This window comes from Oncorhynchus nerka, linkage group LG19, assembly GCF_034236695.1.
Source record: "Oncorhynchus nerka isolate Pitt River linkage group LG19, Oner_Uvic_2.0, whole genome shotgun sequence".
In the NCBI taxonomy this organism is placed as follows: Eukaryota; Metazoa; Chordata; class Actinopteri; order Salmoniformes; family Salmonidae; genus Oncorhynchus; species Oncorhynchus nerka.
The window spans coordinates 27,794,592-27,821,499 of NC_088414.1; the positions used below are offsets into that span (position 1 = coordinate 27,794,592).

The 26,908-nt window shown below is 45.3% G+C and overlaps 1 protein-coding gene across 1 annotated transcript; it reads left to right on the top strand.

Moving 5' to 3' along the window:
• Window positions 1–1,701: 1,701 nt before the first annotated feature.
• Window positions 1,702–26,908, top strand: LOC115101288 (lysine-specific demethylase 6B-like). Its single transcript, XM_065004826.1, is given in 20 exon segments — window positions 1,702–1,799; window positions 8,254–8,377; window positions 8,482–8,535; window positions 8,633–8,855; window positions 12,444–12,710; window positions 14,948–15,103; window positions 15,189–15,276; window positions 15,279–18,378; window positions 20,104–20,230; window positions 20,495–20,600; window positions 20,713–20,918; window positions 21,060–21,226; window positions 21,343–21,411; window positions 21,504–21,652; window positions 21,743–21,857; window positions 22,012–22,199; window positions 22,369–22,510; window positions 22,722–22,848; window positions 24,928–25,104; window positions 25,203–26,908. Coding segments are annotated over 19 exon segments (5,604 nt in total). The 5' UTR covers window positions 1,702–1,799; window positions 8,254–8,258; the 3' UTR covers window positions 25,227–26,908.

Consider the following 26,908-nt stretch of genomic DNA (forward strand, 5'->3'; position numbering starts at 1 on the left):
ATAATTTAGGACATGTAATAACTTGCAATGTACAGCTGTCCATATGGAACATATAAGAGACAAATGTCTTATGTGCATGTGTGTTTGCATTGTGCTTTAGTACAGAGTAGTATTATTATATAAACATCATAACATCATAGAGCTTCAATGCCACACAACACTCCTTCTGTGGCCTCCAACTGCTCTTAAATGCAAGTCAAATTAAATGCATGCTCTTCAACCGATCGCTGCCCGCACCCGCCCGCCGGTCTAGCATCACTACTCTGGACGGTTCTGACTTAGAATATGTGGACAACTACAAATACCTAGGTGTCTGGTTAGACTGTAAACTCTCCTTCCAGACTCACATCAAGCATCTCCAATCCAAAATTAAATCTAGAATCGGCTTCCTATTTCGCAACAAAGCATCCTTCACTCATGCTGCCAAACATACCCTCATAAAACTGACTATCCTACTGATCCTTGACTTCGGCGATGTCATTTACAAAGAAGCCTCCAACACTCTACTCAGCAAATCGGATGTAGTCTATCACAGTGCCATCCGTTTTGTCATCAAAGCCCCATATACCACCCACCACTGCGATCTGTATGCTCTCGTTGGCTGGCCCTCGCTACATATTCGTCGCCAGACCCACTGACTCCAGGTCATCTATAAGTCTTTGCTAAGTAAATCCCCGCCTTATCTCAGTTCACTGGTCACCATAGCAGCATCCACCCGTAGCACGTGCTCCAGCAGGTATATTTCACTGGTCACCCCCAAAGCCAACTTCTCCTTTGGTCGCATTTCCTTCCAGTTCTCTGCTGCCAATGACTGGAACAAATTGCAAAAATCACTGAAGCTGAATACCTATATCTCCCTCTCTAACTTTAAGCATCAGCTGTCAGAGCAGCTTACCGATCATTGCACCTGTACATAGCCCATCTGTAAATAGCCCACCCAAATACCTCATCCCCATATTGTTATTCATTCATTTTGCTCCTTTGTACCCCAGTATCTCTCTTTGCACATTCATCTTCTGCACATCTATCACTCCAGTGTTTAATTGCAAAATTGTAATTATTTCACCACTATGGCCTATTTATTGCCTTACCTCCATAATCTTACTAGATTTGCACACACTGTATATAGACTTTTCTATTGTGTTATTGACTGTACGTTTGTTTATCCCATGTGTAACTCTGTGTTGTTTGTGTCGCACTGCTTTGCTCTATCTTGGCCAGGTCACAGTTGTAAATGAGAACTTGTTCTCAACTGGCCTACCTGGTTAAATAAAGGTGAAATAAAAATAAGATTAAAAAAATGGGAAAGTCATTTTCACTGTCAGATAAAGTACATTCATACACACACGTTCTCCATTTCTGTTGCTGTCTCACACATGCATATTCCATCTATAAATTGCAAATCAGCTCTTCCCCCTTTTCTCTCTCCCTCCCTGCTATCTCTGTGGCCCTCTTTATGTCCAGACTAGAATGGTTGGAGACTAAAGCGGTTGCTATGATCCGTTCTCTTCAGAGAACCAGGCAGACAGGCCTTTATCAGTGGCTGGCCACAGGCTGCAGTTGCTGCTGGGAGTTGGTGATCAGAGAAGGGCTGGATGCAGGGTGCAGGTCTGGTTGACTGGTGATAAACTGCCTGCCTGCTCACCCCAAACAAACTACTGTTCCAGCAGATTAGGAGGCAGACACGGAGAGAAAGTGAAACAGAAAAGGAGAGAGGAGAGGATAGTGTTGTGTGTGTAGCTGCAACTAATTTCTTTGTTGTTATTAAAGTAAAGCTGATCTTGGACCAGTGCCTAAAGGTAAGTAGGCGTGTGGACGATAGCAGTTATAATGTGTACCATTGTAGGGAGTTGTAGTGCAGTGTTGGAGGTGCATTAACATGTACAGTGGTGGAAGTAAATAACTTTTACTTAAGTATATTTTTGGGCTATCTGTACTTTACATTATGTAAGCGGACCAAGTACCTTGAGGTTGCTCTAAAGCGGAAAGGTGGAATAAACAAGTCAGGTACAGGTAATTGTTCATTAATGAATTCTTAATTGAACAAAGTTCTCTATTGAGGTATTTCTTTCTTCTTAAACACTACAACACAATCAAGGATTATCTCCCAAGGAAAACATACATCTTCTTTACAAGAATAAGGAACATAAGGACAGTATCTTTAAACTATAACACAAATCATGGGTGTGTCACTGCCTTAACGATCCGTCCGTGGAGAGGTCCCTTCGGGTGGTGGTCCGGATCGAGGTAGTTTGTCCCCTTCATCTCCCTTCTGAAAGGTACGTCCTCTCCCTTGGAGAAGCAAACACACTTTTCTTTCTCCCCCCTCTGCCAGTTCCCTCCTCTCTCTTGTAGGGGAAAGAGAATAGCTCATTAGTACCATCAGCTGTGCTTAATTGCCTCTGATCACCTTGACTCACATGCCGGGCTGGGCTACTGTCAGTGGGAGTAGCCTGCCCTCTGGTGGTCCTTCCACATACCTCCCCCCTCAGGACCGGACTGGAGGGTCGGGCACCAGACGCACCATCTTGGTCGCGCGTCTGCATTCCCATCTGGCTATTCTGTTGTTATTGTTTCTCTTGCTGGCCATCCACGCGAGGGGAGCATGGTCAGTGACGAGGGCAAACCTACGCCCGAGTAGGTAGTACCGGAGATAATCGAGGGCTCACTTAATGGCTAGGCCTCTTTCTCTACGGTAACATATCTCTGTTCCTGATCACTGAGCTTCCAACTTATAAAGAGATAGGCCTCTCTGCTTCGCCTTCACCCTGAGCTAAGACGGCGCCGAGCCCCGTATCTGAGGCGTCTACTTGCACAATGAACTCTTGGGAGAAGTCAGGAGCATGCGGGACGGGATCAGAGCACAGGCTATCTTTTAGCAACTGGAAGACATCTTCCGTCTCGTCCTTCCACACTAACCGGTTTGGCAGGTTTTTCTTGGTGAGGTTTGTGAGGGGGTTGGCAATGGTTGCATATCTTGGGATGAAACGGCGATAATATCCCGTTATCCCCAAGAATGCCCAGACGTCCCGCTTTGTCTGGGGCCGAGATCAGTCCCGAATGGCCTGTGGGTGTATTTTTCAGTTCCCCACAGTGTATCCCAGGTATTCCGCTTCAGACAGACCCAGGCAGTGTTTTTTGGGGATTGGCAGTCAGCCCTGTACCCTCCAAGCTCACGAGCACTGCCCGTAGTCGCAGGAGGTGGCTATCCCAGTCCTTGCTGTGGATGACTACATCGTCTATGTACGCCGCCACGTACTATTGATGGGGTTGTAGAATGGCATCCATGAGGCGTTGGAAAGTTGCTGCAGCCCCATGCGGTCCAAAGGGCATCTTCATACTGAAAAAGCTCCTCCGGTGTGGCGAAGGCAGTCTTTGGACTGTCCTTGGGAGCCACCAGCACTTGCCAATAGCCCTTCATCAAATCCAGGATGGTGATGAACTTGGCTTTCCTAAGCGCTCCAGGAGTTTATGCATGTGGGGCATGGGATACGTGCCGAACGTAGAGGTGGCGTTGTGTCTGTATTTCTTCCTCTGCTCCAGAGGACGAGGCCGAGGCTAGGTTTCCTTGTAGGACTATCATCTCAGGCTTGGATTGGTTTTGTTCTTTCTCTGCATTCCTGCCCCCCTGCGGTGGCCCGGCTCTTGGAGTGTGATAGGAAGACCTGATCCCCTTTGTCCGGTGCGTACCGTCACCTGCCGAAGCTCCTTATATAGGGGACAGTCTCTCCTGATCAATAATGGAACCTTCAACTGGGGTACTTTCGCCCTGACTGTACACCTTCCTTTCGGGGTGAGAATGGACAGACTCAGGGTGGGGTAATAGTGGGTGTCTCCATGGATACCGCAGATGGCTACTTTGTCTGGCAGCAGTGTTGCTATGGTCACCTGCTCCTCCACTAAAGTAACCATACTTCCCGAGTCGAGAATGGCTACCACTTCTCGTCCTTCTGTTCGAGCCGGAATCTCTGGGGCTGGGGCTATTTCTGCTAACCAACAGGGGTAATCCTGCCGTCTCGGACCAGGATGCGCGGGGACGGCCAGCGCTGACTCGGTGGCCATGGACTTGTCCTTTCTGGGACATTGTGGGGCGTAATGGTCCGGAGACTGGCATTTATAGCACCGACCCTATTGTGTGATTTCTCCCTCTTCCGGAGTGGGTTCTGTCATTTTGGTGGCGGACGTGCCGGGATTGGTCAGGGAATGGGCTTGTCAGAGTCCTTTCGGTCCTCTTTGTCCCCTTTTAACAACTCCCATGTTGACGGCTGAAGACGGATTAGCTTGGTCCTTCCACAATCACTACTTTTACTACTTTTACTTTTACTTCCCTTCCCTTCCTAAAGAAAAGTATGTACTTTTTACTCCATGCATTTTCCCTGACATGCAAAAGTACTCGTTACATTTTGAATGCTCGTTACATTTTTTATGCTTTTCATGCACCTATCAAGACAACACCCCTGGTCATTCCTACTGCCTCTGATCTGGCAGACTCAATAAACACAAATTATTTGTTTGTAAATTATACATATTGGAGTTTTCCGCTGGCTATCCGTAAATTAAAAACACAAGAAAATCGTACCGTCTGATTTGCTTTGGGCTGAGATCCCGCTAATGGGATCGATATGACAACAGCCATTGAAAGTGCAGGGCGCCAAATTCAAAACAACAGAAATCCCATAATTAAAATTCCTCAAAGATACAAGTATTTTACACCATTGTAAAGATACACTTCTTGTTAATCCCACCACAGTGTCCAATTTCAAAAAGGCTTTACGACGAAAGCAAACCAAACAATTATGTTAGGTCAGAGCCAAGTCACAGAAAAACACAGCCATTTTTCCAGCCAAAGAGAGGAGTCACAAAAAGCAGAAATAGAAAAAAGTAATCACTAACCTTTGCAACCGCTGTGTCAGATTTCAAAAAAGCTTTACTGAAAAAGCACACCATCCTATAATCTGAGTACAGAGCTCAGAGACCAAAACAACCCAAACAGATATCCACCATGTTGTGTAGTCAACAGAAGTCAGAAATAGCATTATAAATATTCACTTACCTTTGATGATCTTCATCAGAATGCACTCCCAGGAATCCCAGTGCCACAATAAATGTTTGTTTTGTTCGATAATGTCCATAATTTATGTCCAAATACCTCCTTTTTGTTTGCATGTTTAGCCCGGTAATCCAAATTCATGGTGCACGATCACTAGGTCCAGACGAAAAGTAAAAAAGTTCAGTTACAGTCCATAGAAACATGCCAAACGAAGTATAGAATCAATCTTTAGGATGTTTTTAACATAAATCTTCAATAATGTTCCAATCGGAGAATTCCTTTGTCTTCAGAAATGCAATGGAACTCAAGCTAACTCTCACGTGAACGCGCGTGGCCAGCACGTGGCTCTCTGGCAGACCTCTGACTCATTCCCCTCTCATTCGCCCCCACGTCACAGTAGAAGCAATAAAACAAGGTTCTAAAGACTGTTGACATCTAGTGGAAGCATTCGGAAGTGCAATTTGACCCCATAGCCACTGTGCATTCGATAGGGAATGAGTTGAAAAACTACAAACCTCAGATTTCCCACTTCCTGGTTGGATATTTTCTCAGGTTTTTGCCTGCCATATGAGTTCTGTTATACTCACAGACATCATTCAAACAGTTTAGAAACTTCGGAGTGTTTTCTATCAAAATCTACTAATAATATGCATATATTAGCAACTGGGCCTGAGTAGCAGACAGTTTACTCTGGGCACCTTATTCATCTAAGCTACTGTCGTGTCTTTGGCTATGCCGGATTAAGTGATATGACATGCTATTCTATAAAATCATTTCTCCGTAATTAAGATGACCTGATTGAGCTAATCATGTAAATGTAATTAACTAGAGTCGGGGCACCACAAAATAATATTTATAGAGCTGTTATCTTCCGAATAAACTCTTAAAGACCTAGTAATATTTTACATAAATAGCAGTCAATATTAATCGTCACCTTAATTCAGTCTCATCTGAAAGTTGTAAATTCTTGGTTATCTTCACGAACCCTGGCTAACAAGTTGAATCAGCAATACAAAATTGTGTTTAATTATTTATTTACTAAATACCTAACTAATCACACAGAATTACACATACACATAATTAATCATAACTTGATTACAAATTATGTCATAAAGGAAAATGTCCCTGGCGGGCAGAACAGATATGACAGCTTGTTACACAAAAGAAAAGGGTCTAAGGTTTGAAGGAAGAAGTTGTGCTATCGTAAATACAGTATCTTATGCATTCTAAATTACCGCCCATTTGGAAAAGGAAAATGCAATAAATATTTACTCTGAGCTGCGCTTCGGTAGGTTGGTGGTAGATTGAAGGCCGTGTTGCCAAACCGAGTCCTTTGTCCTTTGAAGAATGTCTCTGGTGGTCAATTGGATACGTTGTAGTAACGTCGTTGTGTGATAGACGGGATTCTCTGTCTGTTCCTTCCTAACCCTCGTTTGCAGCTGCTGTTGCTAACTGAATGGCTAGGAGGTATCTCTTCTGTAGTGAATAAGAGTTCAAAGTTCATACCATTCACAACCAAAGCTCACGCTGATGTTGGCTTCGTTCTGTAATTATTATCTTAACCATTCTGACATCGGACCGTCGTCCTCACATCCTCGGAACAGGAGGTTATATTGTCGTCAAGGCTTTCTATAGGAAGGGAGAGGAGGGTGTGTTTGAAAAGTTTTATAACCCATTTCCCTTCACAGGGACGGGCCACTGATTGAGCAGAGCCCTAACCTTATGAAAACCCAAATCTCTCATTTGGAAGCTAAAATTAAATTTCCTCTCTTCACCAATAATTCTATATTCAAACATTTAAATTGAACAACAATTCCATGTGAATCCGATAACTCTGATGTGTAGACTTTCCACTGTAGAGTTTGCCATCTTATCATTGATGAGAATGTCTCAGATGACAACCGAACTGACATCATATTCATTAAGTACCACCGCATATGTTCAATTGGTCGGTTTACCAGAATATAGTTAATTTCCCCCCACCTTCTGATGTTCCCAGAATCTCTATGTTAACCAAGGGGTTTGCAAATGTAACCTCAGTAGGGTAGAGAGAGGAAAAAGGGGGAAGAGGTATTTATGACTGTCATAAACCTACCCCCAGGCCAACGTCATGACACTACTCAATACTGCCCCCAGCCATAACAAGTTAATAAGGAATTTGAAATTATTTATACTTTTACTTTTGATACGTATATTTAAAACCAAATACATTTAGACTTTTACTCATTTAGTATTTTATAGGGTTGCTTTCACTTTTTTTATTAAAGTATCTTTACTTTTACTCAAGTATGACAATTGGGTGCTTTTCCCACCACTGACAGTGTAGAGCCCTCCAACTCAACTCTGGACCTCGAAGCCAGTTCCACTGCATTTTTTCATTGTTCCCCTCTAATCAGGGACTGCTTTAGACCTGGGACACCAGGTGTATGCAATTAAATATTAGGTAGAACAGACAACCAGTAGGCTCTGGACCTCGTAGGGTAAGAGTTGAGTACCCCTGGTGTAGAGACTCTGTACAGAGACTGATTGTCAAGCATGATGTGGCTCGTGATTGATTTCTACATGTTGTTTTTGTGGTTTAGAAACGGAACATTATTTTATAGTTTAGCAACTGAACACTGAACAGTCTATCACCCTTTCTCTCTCTCTCTAGGTTGTGAATTAGAGTTAGTATAAGAAAGACAGACGGGTTGTGTAACCCTCAGTTTTATAGTGGAGGGCTTTCCAGACACAGACCAAGTGTGGGGAGTATTTCTACCTCTGTGTACAGTACATTTTATTCATTTAGCAGACACTCTTATCCAGAGCGTCTACAGTTAGTATATTCATCTTAAGATAGCTAAGTGAGACAACCACATACCACATATCACAGCTAGTAAGTACATTATTTCTCAATAAAGTTAGTGCTAGCAGGAAAAAACAATTGTAAGTTTTTGTTTATTTTACAGTTGTTTTTTTACTGTTTGTGTGTTTGTGTCCATGTCAGTCATTCGTCTTGCTTGTATACTAAAGTGTGTGTTCATGTATGTTTGCTCATGTTCTATCTTAACTCATTATTATGTAGATTCGTTGCTGTGTTTATAGATACATTATTTCCAATTATTCACTTCTGAAAATCTGTTCCCTGAAGTTCCTAAAGCAGTTGTGCGAGTGTATATTATGTATGCATGGTGTGTGTTAAGTGTGTGCTTGTCCTTTCCCAGGTTGGATGTATCACCCAGCAGAGCAGTATTCTGGCCGTAACACCAGGGACTCCTACCCTGCTGGAGGACCTTCCAGAGGAACATGGGCCCTCGTCAACAGTCGCCCCTGGGGCCCTCCAAATAGGTGAGCTCTCTTCGTGCACCACTGCCTACTGACCCAATCACAACTCTTCTTCTTGTTCTGTAGTCTGTGCTGAGCCAATGGTAACCCTCCTTTCTCTACTGTAGGTTCAATGGAGGAATCAACCAATCTCACCACCTAAACAAGATTTATTCAGACAGGTGAGTGAAACATCTCAATTGTTCAGATCTTACATTGTGTGTAGAAAGTCCACAGTCACCTTAATGTAGTGATTCCTTCTTTCTCTCTGGAACATAGGGGGGGCAGGCCACCCTTCCATGCCCAGGGCAGGGGCCCTCAGCAGGACCAGAGATTAGCACCACGACCCTGGGACCAGAAGGACCAGGCTTATGAGACCCATGGCTGGCACCAGCCCTCCCCACGGTCATTTCACAACAATGGTCGCAACCAAGGGGGCAACCAAGCAGGACCTGAAGAACCCTTCACCAGCTGGGACTCCTACAAAAACCAGCCTACCAGGGTGAGATGGGAAGAGGGCAGCACTCTATAAATACTGTACATAACTCTTTTTATAAACTGGGCGATTCGAGCCCTGAATGCTGATTGGCTGACAGCCGTTGTATATATCAGACCATAAACCACCGGTATGACAAAACATTTATTTTTACTGCTCTAATTAGACTACCGTTCAAAAGTTTGGGGTCACTTCGAAATGTCCTTGTTTTCTATGAAAACATACATGAAATTAGTTGCAAAATGAATAGGAAATATAGTCAAGACGTTGACAAGGTTATAAATAATGATTTTTAATTGAAATAATAATTGTGTTCTTCAAACTTTGCTTTCGTCAAAGAATCCTTCATTTGCAGCAGTTACAGCCTTGCAGACCTTCAGCATTCTTGTTGTCAATTTGTTGAGGTAATCTGAAGAGATTTCACCCCAAGCATCCTGAAGCACCTCCCACAAATTGGATTGGCTTGCTGGGCACTTCTTACTTACTGTCATGACGTTGGCCTGGGCGGTATGTTTATGACAGTCATAAATACCTCTTCCCCCCTTTTTCCTCTCTCTACCCTACTGAGGTTACATTTGCGAAACCCTTGGTTAACATAGAGATTCTGGGAACATCAGAAGGTGGGGGGAAATTAACTATATTCTGGCAATCCGACCAATTGAACGTATGCGGTGGTACTTAATGAATATGATGTCAGTTCGGTTGTCATCTGAGACGTTCTCATCTATGATAAGATGACAAACTCTACAGTGGAAAGTCTACACATCAGAGTTATCGGATTCACATGGAATTGTTGTTCAATTTAAATGTTTGAATATTAAATTATTCGTGATTAGATGAAATGTGATTTTAGCTTCTAAGAGATTTGGGTTTTCATAAGATAGGGCTGCTCAATCAGTGGCCCGCCCCTGTGAAGGGACATGGGCAATAAAAAATTTCAAACATGCCCTCCTCTCCCTTCCTATATAAGCCCTATATAAGCCCTTGACGAAAATATAACTTCCTGTTGCTTCCAGTATGGTTCAGATAATAACTACAGAACGAAGCCAACATCAGCGTGAGCTTTGGTTGCGAATGGTATGAACTTTGAACTCTTATTCACTACAGAAGTGACACCTCCTAGCCGTTGAGTTAGCAACAGCAGATGCAACAAGGGTTAGGAAAGAACAGACAGAGTATCCCTTCTATCACCCAACGACGTTACTGCAACGTATCCAATTGACCACCAGAGACTCGGTCAAAGACTCGGTTTGGCAACACGGCCTTCCATCTACCACCAACCTACCGAAGCGCAGCTCAGAGTAAATATTTATTGCATTTTCCTTTTCCAAATGGGCGGTAATTTAGAATGCATAAGATACTGTATTTACGATAGCACAGCTTCTCCCTGTGTCCCTCAGTCTTCTCGCTCTTTCACTCAAACCCAGCCCTTTTCCTTTGTGTAACAAGCTGTTATATCTGTTCCGCCTGCTAGGGATGTTTTCCTTTATGACGTCATTTGTAATCAAGTTATGATTTAATTATGTGTATGTGTAATTCTGTGTGATTAGTTAGGTATTTAGTAAATAAATAATTTAACCCCATTTTTGTATTGCTGACTCAACTTGTTAGCCAGGGTTTGTGCAGATAACCAAGAATTTACAACTTTCAGATGAGACTGAATTAAGATGACGATTAATATTGACTGCTATTGATGTAAAATATTACTAGGTCTTTAAGAGTTTATTCGGAAGATAACAGCTCTATAAATATTACTTTGTGGTGTCGACTCTCGTTAATTACATTTACATGATTAGCTCAATCAGGTCATCTTAATTACGGAGAAATGATTTTATAGAATAGCATGTCATATCACTTAATCCGGCATAGCCAAAGACACGACAGTAGCTTAGATGAATAAGGTGCCCAGAGTAAACTGTCTGCTACTCAGGCCCAGTTGCTAATATATGCATATTATTAGTAGATTTTGATAGAAAACACTCCGAAGTTTCTAAACTGTTTGAATGATGTCTGTGAGTATAACAGAACTCATATGGCAGGCAAAAACCTGAGAAAATATCCAACCAGGAATATAAAAATATATGTATATATTTCATAGAATAGCATGTCATATCACTTAATCCGGCATAGCCAAAGACACGACATTACCATACGGTCAAGATGCCCCCCCAACAGCTCAATAGGGTTGAGATCCGGTGACTGTGCTGGCCACACCATTATAGACAGAATAGCAGCTGACTGCTTATTCCCTAAATAGTTCTTGCATAGTTTGGCGCTGTGCTTTGGTCATTGTCCTGTTGTAGTAGGAAATTGGCTCCAAGTAAGCGCTGTCCTCAGGGTATGGCAAGGCGTTGCAAAATGGAGTGATAGCCTTCTTTCTTCAAAATCCCTTTTACCCTGTACAAATCTCCCACTTTACCACCACCAAAGCACCCCCAGACCATCACATTGCCTCCACCATACTTGACAGATGGCGTCTTTTCATTTTTTCTGCATCTCACGAATGTTCTTCTTTGTGATCTGAACACCTCAAACTTAGATTAGTCTGTCCATAACACTTTTTTCCAGTCTTCCTCTGTCCAGTGTCTGTACATCTTAATCTTTTATTTTTATTGGCCAATCTGAGATAGGGCTAGCAACCCTGCCTAGAAGGCCAGCATCCCGGAGTCACCTCTTCACTGTTGATGTTGAGACTGGTGTTTTGCGGGTACTATTTAATGAAGCTGCCAGTTGAGGACTTGTGAGGCATCTGTTTCTCAAACTAGACACTCTAATGTACTTGTCCTCTTGCTCAGTTGTGCACCGGGGCCTCCCAGTCCACTTTCTATTCTGGTTAGAGCCAGTTTGAGCTGTTCTGTGAAGGGAGTAGTACACATCGTTGTACGAGCTCTTCAGTTTCTTGGCAATTTCTCACATGGAGTAGCCTTCATTTCTCAGAACTTGAATAGACTGACGAGTTTCAGAAGAAAGTTCTTTGTTTCTGACCATTTTGAGCATGGAATCGAACCCACAAATTATAATGTTCCAGATACTCAACTAGTCTAAAGAATGCTAGTTTTATTGCTTCTTTAATCAGAACACAATTTTCAGCTGTACTAACATATTTGCAAAAGGGTTTTCTAATGATCAATTAGCCTTTTAAAATGATACGTTTGAATTAGCTAACACAACGTGCCATTGGAACACAGGAGTGATGGTTGCTGATAATGGGCCTCTGTACGTCTATGTAGATATTCCATAAAAAAATCAGCCGTTTCCAGCTACAATAGTAATTTACAACATTAACCATGTCTACACTGTATTTCTGATCATTTTGATTTTATTTTAAGTGACCCCAAACTTTTGAACGGTAGTGTACGTTGGTAACCAGTTTATAATAGCAATAAGGCACCTCAGGGGTTTGTGTTTATATGGCCAATAAACCACGGCTAAGGGCTGTATCCAGGCACTCTTCGTTGCGTCATGCATAAGAACAGCCCTTATCCATGGCACATTGGCCATATACCACACCCCCTCGTGCCTTATTGCTTAAATATATTACATCCTTTTTATGATTGATAGCGTTACTTTTATAATGATAATTGTCTCTCCCAGTATGGGGGTCCCCACCAGCACCATCTGCCCAGAGACCCCCCCAGAGACCTGGGCTCCCCAGCAGAGAGGTGGGCACCTTCAGATCGCTCCAGGGCCTTCCCGGGCAGGATGATGGACCAGGAACTAGGACCATGGAAGCGCCCGGCCTCCCACCATCACAACTACCACCGTGACCAACTTCCACACCGCTCCCCACCCTCACAGCATCCCCCCCCTCCCAGGGAAGACTGCCCTGCCAAAAGGAGCAGGAGCTCTTGTCCTGAGCAGGTTAGTCACCACCTATTCTCTGTTAACCCAGAAGTAAAATCTTCCATAATATGTTAATTTGGTCAGCTGTGTGATTAACTTCTTGGTCTATACGTATTAGAAATCAAGAGTTCTGGGCCTCCCGAGTAGCGCAGTGGTCTATGGCCGAACCCGGGCTGTATCACAACCGGCAGTGATCGGGAGTTCCATAGGGTGGCTCACATTTGGCCCAGAGTCATCCGGGTTAGGGAGGGTTTGTTAGGGGGGCTTTACTTGGCTCATCGTGCTCTAGCGACTCCTTGTGGCGGGCTGGGCACATGCAGGCTGAACTCGGTCGTCAGTTGAACGGTGTTTCCTCCGACACATTGGTGTGGCTGGAATCTGGGTTAAGCGGGCGGGTGTTAAGAAGCGCGGTTTGGCGGGTCATGTTTCCAGGACGCATGACTCAACTTTCGCCTCCTGAGCCCGATGAGACAAGATCGGCATTGGCGAAGAAAAGGGGGTAGAATACAAAAATAAACTAAATCGAAGTCTCCCCCCTCGCAAAAGGATCCATGTGGGTACTCGTGCAAAGCACTCGAAGCAGCAGTTTAATAAGCACTGCCTTGGCATAACCTGATACGTCCATATAACCAGTAGTAAAAACCCAAAGACCGAAATGACTGCAGCTTGTTATCTCACGCATCCCATTGAGTCTCGGCAGATTCTTCAGTCAACACACAGAATCTGCCCAGGGGAGATTAGTCTCCACCTGAACTAGTGATCATGACATTACACCTCTTCCTTGGCCATTCTCCCTGTGCCTGTGTTTTCCAGGAGTGGAAGGTCCCCCACCACAGCTAGTTCTGCTATTAGTGCTTGAGAAATATGTTTTCTCTAACCTGATCTAGGATCAGATGGCTCTACTGCTAACCTTAACCACTAGGGTAATATCTATCCAGTGGCAATTTTAGCATGTAAATCTTGGTGGGACATAATTTATGCAGCAGAACATAAGACATTTCTGGACTCACTTTGTTGTGCGTACTTCATTGGCAAATTTTGTCATAAGAGAAAGATTTACAATTCCAAGTTGGATGACCGTTAAAAATGTATTTTTCCAGTCTGACTTCCCAGCTGCAATGCTTGCGGTTAGCCACTGTCACCAATTCCTTCCAAACAACTCATTGTTGAATTTACGATTTCCAACTTGTTGTGTAATGTTTATGGCCGATGAGCACCGACACGTTTTATCTATAATTTCTCTTCATTATTTCTCTTCATATGACAAGGATTAAAAAGGATTTAGTAGATTGTCTACTTGATTTATGATGATGACCGCTAGCTAAGATTTTGAAAGTAAGATGTTGACATGATCAGTCCAATCAAAGCTACTGTAGATATCATGTGATTTGACATTATTTTATCTGCCATCATTTTATCATGCCAGCAGCATACCACCCTGCATACCACTGCTGGCTTGCTTCTGACATTAAGCAGGGTTGGTCCTGGTCAGTCCCTCGATGGGAGAACAGATGCTGCTGGAAGTGGTGTTGGAGGGCCAGTAGGAGGCACTCTTTCCTCTGGTCTAAAAATATCCCAATGCCCCAGGGCAGTGATTGGGGACACTGCCCTGTGTGCCGTCTTTCGGATGGGACGTTAAATGGATGTCCTGACTCTGAGGTCATTAAAGATCCCATGGCACTTATCGTAAGAGTAGGGGTGTTAACCCCGGTGTCCTGGCTAAATTCCCAATCTGGCCCTCAAACCATCATGGTCACCTAATAATCCCCAGTTTACAATTGGCTCATTCATCGCTCTCCTCTCCCCTGTAACTATTCCCCAGGTTGTTGCTGCAAAAGAGAACGTGTTCTCAGTCAACTTACCTGGTAAAATAACGGATAAATAAATAAATAACATCTGTGGCCAATCCTTCTTGAAGGGGACTTCTAATCTAAGTCTATGCAGGACCCAAAGGGCTCACATTTTCGATGTCTACCCTTACTAAAGGCTGGTGACATAGTGTCCCCATGAGTGACAGAACACTGAGCCAATCACGGTGCAATACTCCTATTTTCTGCTGGCCTACCCCACCACCACAAAAAGCACTGAGCTAGGCTGAAACACCTGTATTTTGGAGTAGAAATCTGCCCCACCTGCCCTGAATGATGTGGTTTGAAGCAACTCTGAGTGATATTTATACAATAGCACCACCTTCTGGCAGGGATCAAATATACATCACCAGGATACCGACTGTTATTACTGTTCTCTCTCACCAGCCCTCTCACCGTGGATCAATGCATCTACCCGGCCCAGACCAGCACCAATCACCACCCCACTACCCCCCTTCCGAACAAGGCTTCTGGAAACAATCATATGACAGACCTGGTCCTCGCACCCATGCTGACAGGAGGAGCTTGTCTATAGAGTTACAAGTAAGTCAGTTAATAGCCAATGAACTTCAAGAAAGCCATGCTTTATTAAAGACTATGAACCATCCTCTCTCTCTCGTTATTTCAGGAATCCACCAAGTCAGGATTAGGGAGTCTCAAATACAGAACACATCATTCTACCCATTCTCCAGTTCCCCAGGCCCTCTTCAATGGTCAAGAACCCCTCCTTCCTCCTATGCCCGCCACCCTTCTCCAGCCCAGCCCAGTGGCAACAGAAGACCCCCCCACCATGGATCCAGAGTGGAGGTGGATGGCCAGTCCCAGCACCCCTCCTCACCAGCAGACCGCACCGGCGTGCCTTACAGCCAGCACCTCCACCACCAGCATCCCACATCACCCCCCTCAGTACCTCAGCACATCCCCCCAGCTCCACGCTCCCACAGACAGCAAAGGGATCAGACCCCCTCCCAGCCCTCTGCTACAGAGCCTCCCCACCGCAACAGCAACCACAGAGATGGATGCTGCACCACCCTGAGCTCCTCCAGCCCCTCTGGCCTCTCCAGCTCCACCACTCCTAGTAAGACCAGTGGGAAGAAAGATCCTCCTCCCAATCATAGGAGCCCTGACATTGGCACTGACACACCCCACAAACGGGGACCAAGGACACCCTCGCCCAGTCCCAAACCTCCCCCTCTCTCTGCCTCCCCCACATGGCTAGGCTCAGGCGTTCAGAGGTTAGAGATGAAGCCTAGCAGGGCCTCAGAGCCTCAGACCCCACCCAGCTCTCCTACTGTCAACAACAACAGACCTACTGGCAACAGGCCAGAGCTGCAGCCTCACAGACACAAACAGACAGAGAGGAAACATAAGGAAAGGAGAGCAGAAAGAGGTGAGGAGGGAAAGAGGGAACAGAAGAGGAAGATGGAGAGGAAGATGGAGGAGAGGACAAGGAGAAAAGAAAAGAAAAGTGGGGATGGGGTGAAGAATAAAACCCATGAAGGTGAAGAAGGGAGGGACAAAGTGGAAAGGAAAAAGAAAGAGGAAGAGAGGAAGACAGAGAAAAGGGAGAAGAGCCTTAGGGATAAAAAGATGGAAAAAGCAGAGAGGGGATCCTCAAAGTCCCTATGTAAATCATCCCTCCCTCCGTCAGTATGTCCTTCCTCCCCTAAGTCTGGATCTAAGGTTCCAGGGACGCCAGGTAAGCCAGGCCAACCCTCCCAGACACCATCCACCCCTGGCAAACACATACACAGGGAGAAGGCCCAAGAGAGAGGTGGAAAGTCCCATGAGCACAGCTCTCCAAATAGCTCAGAGACAATCCCACTTGTTGGCCCGCCTGCAGCCTGTCCCAGTCAACCCACACCCTCTCCACATCCATCCAAACACAAAAAGTCAGAGAGGGGAGGGACTCTGAACAAGTCAAACCCAACACAACCTAAATTCCCAGTCAAGGACTCACCACTACCAGCCTGTCCTCCACTCACTACCACTCACACTACCACCAACAACAACAACATCAGCACCAACACGACCCATAAGACCCGTAATACCAGTCCTCAGCCCACCAGCCCTTCAACATATTCTAAATGCAGCCCAGGGAGGAAGGCTGATTTGACACCCTCCACACTCTCATCCAAAACCCCAGCAGCTCCCCCTATGGCTGGGTCAGGGGGATCCATCCAGATCCAGACAGAGACATGGGGTGTTAGTCCAGAAGGCAGGGTCCTGCGGGCCCCAGATCTCCAACCTGCGGCGGGGGTGGGCAGTGTGGAGGAGATGGGAGACAACCCCCCTGCCAGCCCCCCTGTTCTCAGTTGGCAAGGCTCCCCAGCATCAGCCCTGAGTGAGGAAGAGGAAGAGGAGGGAGGAGTGATGAGGAGACCTGTCCTGCAGCCCAGCCCAACCCACGGCCCGCCCCTCTCACCCCCCCATGGGAACTCAGAGGGGCTCAATGAGAAGGCCGAGGGTGTCGGTGAGGGGAGGGGTGCTGATGACCTTCGCCATAGCGACCTGGCCAAGCTCTATGGCTTGCCTGATACTCCCAATGGAGTGGAGGAAGAGGAGGAGGAGGAGGAGGAAGAGGAAGAGGAGGACAGTGGTGGGGACACATCGCCCAGCTCTCTGCCTCCCCGTCGGCCACACCTTCACCAGACAGGAGTGGCTGATGTCTTCAAGTCTTTGGCCTCATTCCTGGGGGGCCAGAGGTACACATATCGCGGCGGTCCGTTTGGGCGTCCTCCTCCTAGCTCCATGGGAGGAGTGAAGTACTCTTCATCCCTCGCCATGGATCCCGAAACCAATTGTCAGGACCAGCAGAACCCCTCCCCCACATCCAACTCCACCACGCCCCCAAGACTCACTAGCGAATCATCCACTCACACTACCTCAGATCCGCTTTCCAAACCCCGGCCTCCTTTAAACCTCGACCAACCACAGCTCTCCGTGGGGGAGCGCACAAAACAGAAGCACGCGAGATTGGAGGAGATACTGAATGAGAGAAAGAAAGAGAAGACTAAGGGTGTAGACAGTGGGGAGACGGCCGGGTCTCTGAGCGCTGAGTTTAGACTGACCACCACACACCGGCTGCCTGCCACCACCAAGGAGGAGCGGGGACAGAGGGAGGCACGCAGGCAGACAGACAGAAAGAGGGAGCCAAGCGGTGCGGATGGAAACAGAGATGGGGAAGGGAAGAGGAAGAGAAGAAAACAAGATAACAGCGTCAGCAGTCATCAGAGGAGTGGAGGAAATGAAAAGAAGAACGTGGAAGAAAAGTGTGACAGAAAGTCAGCCTCTATAACGCTGTCCTCATCTACACCTCACCCCAGTCGCCTAGCCAAGCAGCACAAAGACACTAAGAAGAGCCGTCCCATTCAGGGAAACCTTGGCCTCCAGAGCAAAGACATCCAGGGACAGAAAGACAAGACGCAAACAGGAAACACTGAGAACGGGGCACAATCAACAGAGATGAAGAATGAGAGGCGCAGTGAGCCTCAAACCAAGACGTCCACACCAGGCAGCAACCCAGACATATTGGCAACAGCATCCACCACCAGCTTTATCAACACCTCCTCCCCTTCCCCCACCCCGGCTGCCTCTGTTGCCCCAGTGAGGAGGACCCCCTGTCCCCTGGCTGCTGCTGATTTCCTCAAGCTGAAGGCTCTGTCCATGGGCTCTCCCAAGGAGCTGAAGATCTGTCTGATCAAGGTGGAGAGTGGAAACCGAGAGACGTTCATCGCCTCCGAGGTCGAGGAGCGCAGGATCCCACTAAGAGAGGTCAGCATCAGACACACAGCCAGCGAGGTCGTCAGGTCCTGCAAGTGAGTACACGGTACATGTGATGTACCGTACCAGTCAAAAGTTTGGACATACCTACTCATTCAAGGGTTTTTCTTAATTTGTACTATTTTCTACATTGTAGAATAATAGTGAAGACATCAAAACTATGAAATAACACATATGGAATCATGTAGTAACCAAAAAAGTGTTAAACAAATCAAAATAGATTTTAGATTTTAGATTCTTCAAAGTAGCCACCCTTTGCCTTGATGACAGCTTTGCACACTCTTGGAATTCTCCCAACGAGCTTCACGAGGAATGATTTTCCAACAGTCTTGAAGGAGTTCCCACAGATGCTGAGCACTTGTTGGCTGCTTTTCCTTCACTCTTCGGTCCAACTCATCACAAACCATCTCAATAGGGTTGAGGCCGGGTGATTGTGGAGACCAGGTCATCTGATGCAGCACCATCACTCTCCTTCTTGGTCAAATAGCCCTTACACAGCCTGGAAGTGTGTTTTGGAAAACAAATTATAGTCCCACTAAGTGCAAACCAGATGGGGTGGCGTATCGCTGCAGAATGCTGTGGTAGCCATGCTGGTTAAGTACGCCTTGAATTCTAAATAAATCACTGAGAGTGTCTCCAACAAAGCACCATCACACCACCACCTCCATGCTTCACGGTGGGAACCACACATGCGGAGATCATCCATTCCCCTACTCTGCGTCTCACAAAACCCTGAGGTTGGAACCAAAAATCTCTCTAATATGACTCATCAGACCAAAGGACAGATTTACACCAGTCTAATGTCCATTGCTAGTGTTTCTTGGCCCAAGCAAGTCTCTTCTTATTATTGGTTTCCTTTAGTAGTGGTTTCTTTGCAGCAATTTGACAATGAAGGCCTGATTCACACAGTCTCCTCTGAATAGTTGATGTTGAGATGTGTCTGTTACTTAAACTCTGTGAAGCATTTATTTGGGCTGCAATCTGAGGTGCAGTTACGTACTGTAATGAACTTACCCTCTGCCGCAGAGGTAACTCTGGGTCTTCCTTTCCTGTGGCGGTCCTCGTGAGAGCCAGTTTCATCATAGCGCTTGATGGTTTTTGCGACTGCACTTGAAGTAACTTCCCAAGCTCTTGACATTTTCCGTATTGACTGACCTTCATGTCTTAAAGTAATGATGGACTGTCATTTCTCTTTGCTTATTTGAGCTGTCCTTGCCATAATAGAACTTTGTCTTTTACCAAGTAGGGCTGTCTTCTGAATACTACCCCTACCTTGTCACAACGCAACAGATTGGCTCAAACGCATTAAGAAGGAAAGAAATTACACAAATTAACTTTTAACAAGGCACGCCTGTTAATTGACATGCATTCCAGGTGACTACCTCATGAAGCTGGTTGTGAGAATGCCAAGTGTGCAAAGCTGTCATCAAGGCAAAGGGTGGCTACTTTGAAGTATCTAAAATCTAAAATATATTTTGACACATATTTGTTTAACACTTTTTTGGTTACTACATGATTCCATATTTGTTATTTCATAGTTTTGATGTCTTCAGTGTTATTCTAAAATGTAGAAAATAGTAAAAATAAAGAAAAAACATTGAATGATTAGGTGTGTCCAAACTTTTGACTGGTACTGTATATTTACTACCAAGACATTTCATTGGAGGAAGAGAGGTGGTGGCACAAAACAATGAAAAGTGTATTTAATGAAATCTTATTGAATTCTCCCACTTCATCTGTCTCTTTCTCTGTCTGTTTAGGGGGGCGAAGGTGAACGGGAAGTTTCGGGAGTCCTATCTGCTCCCTGCTTTCTCTGTCAAGCCTGTCCTTAGCACCAACACACCCATCCCACGAGAGAAGCTCAACCCCCCCACACCAAGCATCTATGTGAGTCCACACTCTGGGGGCGCTGCACTGCGGCTGACCCTATGCACCAACCTGTCTGTGTGGGTGTCTTGGGGGGGGGGGGGGGGGGTTAAAGCAACAACAAAAAAACATGCAGCTCTATGTCTTATGACAATAGACCATAAAGTAATCTTCTTCTTCTTTTTCCCCCCTCTTTTCTTCTTCATTCTCATATCCATTACTCATGTATCAGTTCTGTATGCCCAGTTGATGTATTCCTGTGTTGTCCTGTGTGTCTGTGTCCAGTTGGAGAGTAAGAGAGATGCCTTCTCCCCAGTCCTCCTCCAATTCTGTACCGACCCCAAGAACCCTGTCACTGTCATCAGAGGCCTGGCTGGATCACTACGACTCAGTGAGTTTGCACATTTCAATTTTTCTCAGGGCTAAACGTTAAAACATCAACATAATTTATCATCTACTCACTATACTTTTGTCTCTCTTTCCTCTCCCTCCCTCTCTGTCAGACCTGGGTCTGTTCTCCACTAAGTCTCTGGTGGAGGCCAATGCAGAGCATGCTGTGGAGGTGAGGACCCAGGTACAGCAGCCTGCTGATGAGAACTGGGACGCTACTGGTTCAGCTCAGACCTGGCCCTGCGAGAGCAGCCGCTCACACACCACCATCGCCAAGTACGCTGCGTACCAGGCCTCCAGCTTCCAGGAAAGCCTCCAGGTTGTGGATGAACACACACACACACACACACACACACACAAGTATCACACACAGAAACACATAATGCTTACATATACCCCCCCCCCCTCCCCACTACCTCTCTTTGCCCAGCTAAGTTCATGTGCCTAAATGTGTCTACAGGAAGAGAAGGACAGTGAGGATGAGGATGAGGATGAAGAGAAGAAGACTCTGTCTTCTGACCCATCAACCAACCCTGCATCTGGCACCAGCAAAACCAGCCCTACTGTGGTTACTAGCAAAGCAACTCCTACCAAAGTTGGCCCTACCCCTATTGCTAACACACTCAGGTCACCTCATAGTATCCACAGCATACTGTGCAGTCAACTCCTTATGAAATCAAATACAATACTTTTAATCAAAACAATGTTCTGCCGTTATTAAAGACACTTCCACTTTCCTATAGGCCGGAGGCGAAATCAACTGGGAAGATTATCAAATTCGGCACCAACATCGACATCTCTGATCCTAAGAGGTGAGATTAGCTTTACATGTGGTTGATTGTTTTAGACAGGGCTAAGGACACCATTAGAGAGGAAGTGTTAAGTGTTTGGCATGTGTTACCAGGTGGAAGCCCCAGCTGCAGGAGCTGCTGAAGCTACCAGCCTTCATGCGTGTGGAGTACAATGGAAACATGCTGAGCCACGTGGGACACACCATCCTGGGCATGAACACCGTCCAGCTCTACATGAAGGTCCCCGGCAGCCGTACACCTGGTCAGTGTCTGAGTTATATCTGTGTGTGTTTATATGCATATTACATGCCTCTGTCCATTGGCTTAAATATCTCTGTATGTCTGTTTTCAGGCCACCAGGAGAATAATAACTTCTGCTCTGTGAACATCAACATTGGGCCGGGAGATTGTGAGTGGTTTGCAGTCCATGAACACTACTGGGAGCACATCAACAATTTCTGTGAGAAGTGAGTCATGGTTCTGTTTTCGTGTGAGGGTCTGTTTTCAAATTAGTTAAGCATTTTGAGCTGTTCTGGTCATTGAAAGGCATAACAACAGTGACTCAAAGGGGATTTGAACCAGCAACCACCACTTTGTTACCATCTCTACTCCCTCCTTCAGGTATGGAGTAGACTACCTGACTGGGTCCTGGTGGCCTGTTCTGGAGGACCTGTACTGCTCCAACATCCCAGTGTACCGCTTCATCCAGAGACCAGGGGACCTGGTGTGGATCAACGCAGGGTCCGTCCACTGGGTGCAGGCTGTGGGCTGGTGCAACAACATCGCCTGGAACGTGGGACCTCTCAACTGTGAGTTACTAGCAGTGTCCAGCAGGACATAGATAGGAAATGGGAGCTGGGTCATACACAGTGCAGCTACTGTATCTACACTATCCTTTACCTCAGTCAAATTCATATCAAAATCCTTTTGTGTGCTTTTCTACTGTAAAGTATGTGTGTGTCGTCTTTGCCCTTGCAGCATACCAGTATCAACTGGCTCTGGAGCGTTTTGAGTGGAATGAGGTCAAGAAGGTCAAGTCCATCGTTCCGATGATCCATGTCACCTGGAATGTAGCCCGAACTATCAAGATCACCGACCAAGAAACCTACAAGATGGTCAAGTGTGTGTGTGTGTGTGTGTGTGTTTGTGTGTGTGTGTGTGTGTGTGTGTGTGTGTGTGTGTGTGTGTGTGTGTGTGTGTGTGTGTGTGTGTGTGTGTGTGTGTGTGTGTGTGTGTGTGTGTAAATGTCCCTCGTCATCTATCTAGTATGAATGTCTGTTTCTTGCTACACCTTACCTCTCTCTTTCTCTCTCTCTCTCTATCTCTCTCAGACATTGTCTCCTACAGTCCATTAAGCACATTCAGATTCTGAGAGACCAGCTGGTTGCTGCAGGGAAGAAGATCTCTTATCAGAGCCGTGTGAAGGACGAACCAGCCTACTACTGCAACGAGTGTGACGTATGTCCCTCTCAACAGCCTGTGGATGTATGCTTGTATCCGCCCACCTGCTATGAACTACCATGACCCGAGCATCTTACCAACAGCCTGTGGATGTATGCTTGTATCAGACCTGCTATGAACTACCATGACCCGAGCATCTTACCAACAGAGTGTTGGTGTATGCTTGTATCCGCCCACCTGCTATGAACTACCATGACCCGAGCATCTTAACAACAGAGTGTTAGTGTATGCCTGTATCAGACCTACTATGAACTACCATGACCCGAGCATCTTAACAACAGAGTGTTAGTGTATGCCTGTATCAGACCTGCTATGAACTACCATGACCCGAGCATCTTACCAACAGAGTGTTAGTGTAGGCCTGTATCAGACCTGCTATGAACTACCATGACTCGAGCATCTTACCAACAGAGTGTTGGTGTAAGCCTGTATCAGACCTGCTATGAACTACCATGACCCGAGCATCTTACCAACAGAGTGTTGGTGTATGCCTGTATCAGACCTGCTATGAACTACCATGACTCGAGCATCTTAACAACAGAGTGTTAGTGTATGGCTGTATCAGACCTGCTATGAACTACCATGACCCGAGCATCTTACCAACAGAGTGTTGGTGTATGCCTGTATCAGACCTGCTATGAACTACCATGACCCGAGCATCTTACCAACAGAGTGTTAGTGTCAGGCCTGTATCAGACCTGCTCAGACCTGAACTACCATGACCCGAGCATCTTACCAACAGAGTGTTAGTGTAGGCCTGTATCAGACCTGCTATGAACTACCATGACCCGAGCATCTTACCAACAGAGTGTTGGTGTATGCCTGTATCAGACCTGCTATGAACTACCATGACCCGAGCATCTTACCAACAGAGTGTTGGTGTATGCCTGTATCAGACCTGCTATGAACTACCATGACCCGAGCGAGCATCTTACCAACAGAGTGTTGGTGTATGCCTGTATCAGACCTGCTATGAACTACCATGACTCGAGCATCTTACCAACAGAGTGTTGGTGTATGCCTGTATCAGACCTGCTATGAACTAGCATCTTACCAACAGAGTGAACTACCATGACCCATGAGCATCTTACCAACAGAGTGTTAGTGTATGCCTGTATCAGACCTGCTATGAACTACCATGACCCGAGCATCTTACCAACAGAGTGTTAGTGTAGGCCTGTATCAGACCTGCTATGAACTACCATGACCCGAGCATCTTACCAACAGAGTGTTGGTGTATGCCTGTATCAGACCTGCTATGAACTACCATGACCCGAGCATCTTACCAACAGAGTGTTGGTGTATGCCTGTATCAGACCTGCTATGAACTACCATGACCCGAGCATCTTACCAACAGAGTGTTAGTGTATGCCTGTATCAGACCTGCTATGAACTACCATGACCCGAGCATCTTACCAACAGAGTGTTAGTGTAGGCCTGTATCAGACCTGCTATGAACTACCATGACCCGAGCATCTTACCAACAGAGTGTTAGTGTATGCCTGTATCAGACCTGCTATGAACTACCATGACCCGAGTATCTTACCAACAGAGTGTTAGTGTATGCCTGTATCAGACCTCAGACCTGCTAGTGAACTACCATGACCCGAGCATCTTACCAACAGAGTGTTAGTGTAGGCCTGTATCAGACCTGCTATGAACTACCATGACCCAAGCATCTTACCAACAGAGTGTTAGTGTATGCCTGTATCAGACCTGCTATGAACTACCATGACCCGAGCATCTTACCAACAGAGTGTTAGTGTATGCCTGTATCAGACCTGCTATGAACTACCATGACCCGAGCATCTTACCAACAGAGTGTTAGTGTAGGCCTGTATCAGACCTGCTATGAACTACCATGACCCGAGCATCTTACCAACAGAGTGTTGGTGTATGCCTGTATCAGACCTGCTATGAACTACCATGACCCGAGCATCTTACCAACAGAGTGTTGGTGTATGCCTGTATCAGACCTGCTATGAACTACCATGACCCGAGCATCTTACCAACAGAGTGTTGGTGTATGCCTTTGGTTATTTCTGCAGTGAGTGATTGTGTTGTGCCTGTGTGCAGGTGGAGGTGTTTGACCTGCTGTTTGTAACTAGTGAGTCTGGCAGCAGGAAGACCTACATGGTGCACTGTGAGGACTGTGCCCGGACCGTGTCCAAGAGCCCCTCGCTGGCAGGAGTAGTGGTGCTGGAGCAGTACTGCATGGAGGAGCTGATGAGAACCTATGACAGCATCTGTGTGGTGAGACATACACACACACAAGTTTTCTATGTGCTATGAAGTTATGTCCATCATATTTACCCCCCTTTCTGTCTTTTTCTTCCTCTTTCTCTCTCCAGACTCCATCACCCTGTTCCAAGTGAAGCATCCTCCCTGTTGTCTGGCAGCCATAACCAAAGCTCCTACTTAGTGGCAGCACAGACGTTGTCTTCAAGGAATACTACTACTGCTAACACTTGGTGAACAGCCAACCATGTTTACTCAGTATTGTTTACATCACAATAAGATATCGGCCATCAGCCATCAGCCAATTGAATTCCAGCTCACTGTTGTCTTCCCCTCCTACCAGCTGCTGATTGGACTTGAGTCTTGAGATAGAATGACTAGACTGGTACTACTATTTGTTAATTAAACATGTCAGACAACTACAGAAAATGTGAACATTGTTAGCACTGGAAATCAGGTCTTAATTAAAATGGACACTGCTGTGATTCAAAAGCGTCAAGTAGCCGGTATATGGTGCATTAATTCAGGTACTTTTATGCAAATCCAATGGAACTTTTTTACACCAATCTAGTTATTCTATGTCCATGAATTTACCGTATTGCTATGGTAACAGCAGGGGAATTGCTTCACAAGCAAAGTAGCTGATAGTCTCATTGAAATCCCATGTTTTGGTTTGGTTTTCTATTCAGGTGAACTCTGACAATTATCATTCCTGTCTGTATACTCTTTGGGGTGCTATTTCCATTGTATTTATTCTGACCTAGATATTTCAAAAGTTTTACCAGCCTAAAGGTACACCACATTGGCCTTGTGAACTGTATTTAGATGAAAGGAAATTAGAAAATCAAACATGCAGGCACAACTTTCTAAAGCATTAGGAATATTCATTTAAGAAATTGTCAAAATTTCTCTGAAATACGGGTTAACTAGAACTAGAGGACTAATCTGGTTTCACTCTTTGTTGGAAATCTGGTGTGTTTTAATGTGATTTTAGTTTTTGCATAATAATCCTAAATAATGTTTGGTAGAGAGAGATGTGATTGCTACAATTCGCCCTACAGAAGATCCCCTTTACCTTTTTCTTTTCTAATGGGATCATTCTCCCAGTTTTTTACCTCTTTTTTTTGGTTGCTATCTCTTTTTCTGGGTTACAGAGAAAATGAAGAATTGTAAATGGTGACTTTATTTATATTGTATATGTTTGTTTTCTTAAATGTATTTATTGCATATTGATGGTGCTTCTCTGGGGACACCAGATATTTTTAAGGTTTCCTATTGTGGGTGGACGGGGAAGAGCAAACAGGGGGAGGTTGGATTTTCATGGTGCTCAACCCCCTCTTGCCTCGTCACCTCCTCATTAACTGTGTATAAATGATCTATGAATAGAAGTCAATGAATATAACTTCAACCGGCAGGTTGGTGCTTAGAACCGCGTCATTACAATTACCGCTAAACTAATAGAATGATGTCTTTGTACTGTATCTAACTGATAAACACAATACCTTTTCAACTTTTTTGCATTGTACGAAATTCATAAAATTGTGAAGCATTTGTGATTGGCAGTAGTTTTAGCCACATTTAAATGAGACTGATGTGTAGTGAGGTTTGGGTTCCTTCAGTGTTCTGTCCTCATGAGTATAATTTCAAGGTTGTAATCTTGCTCCTCATCCACTGACTGTTTTTATTTGAAGCTGTGCTGTTTTAAAACATAATAAAAAAAAAGATCTTACATAGACCAGACCTTTCTTAAACACTCTGTGATTTTTCTGTGACATTATTGTGAGTATTATTGATACAATAAAATGTTTTGAGAAATGTT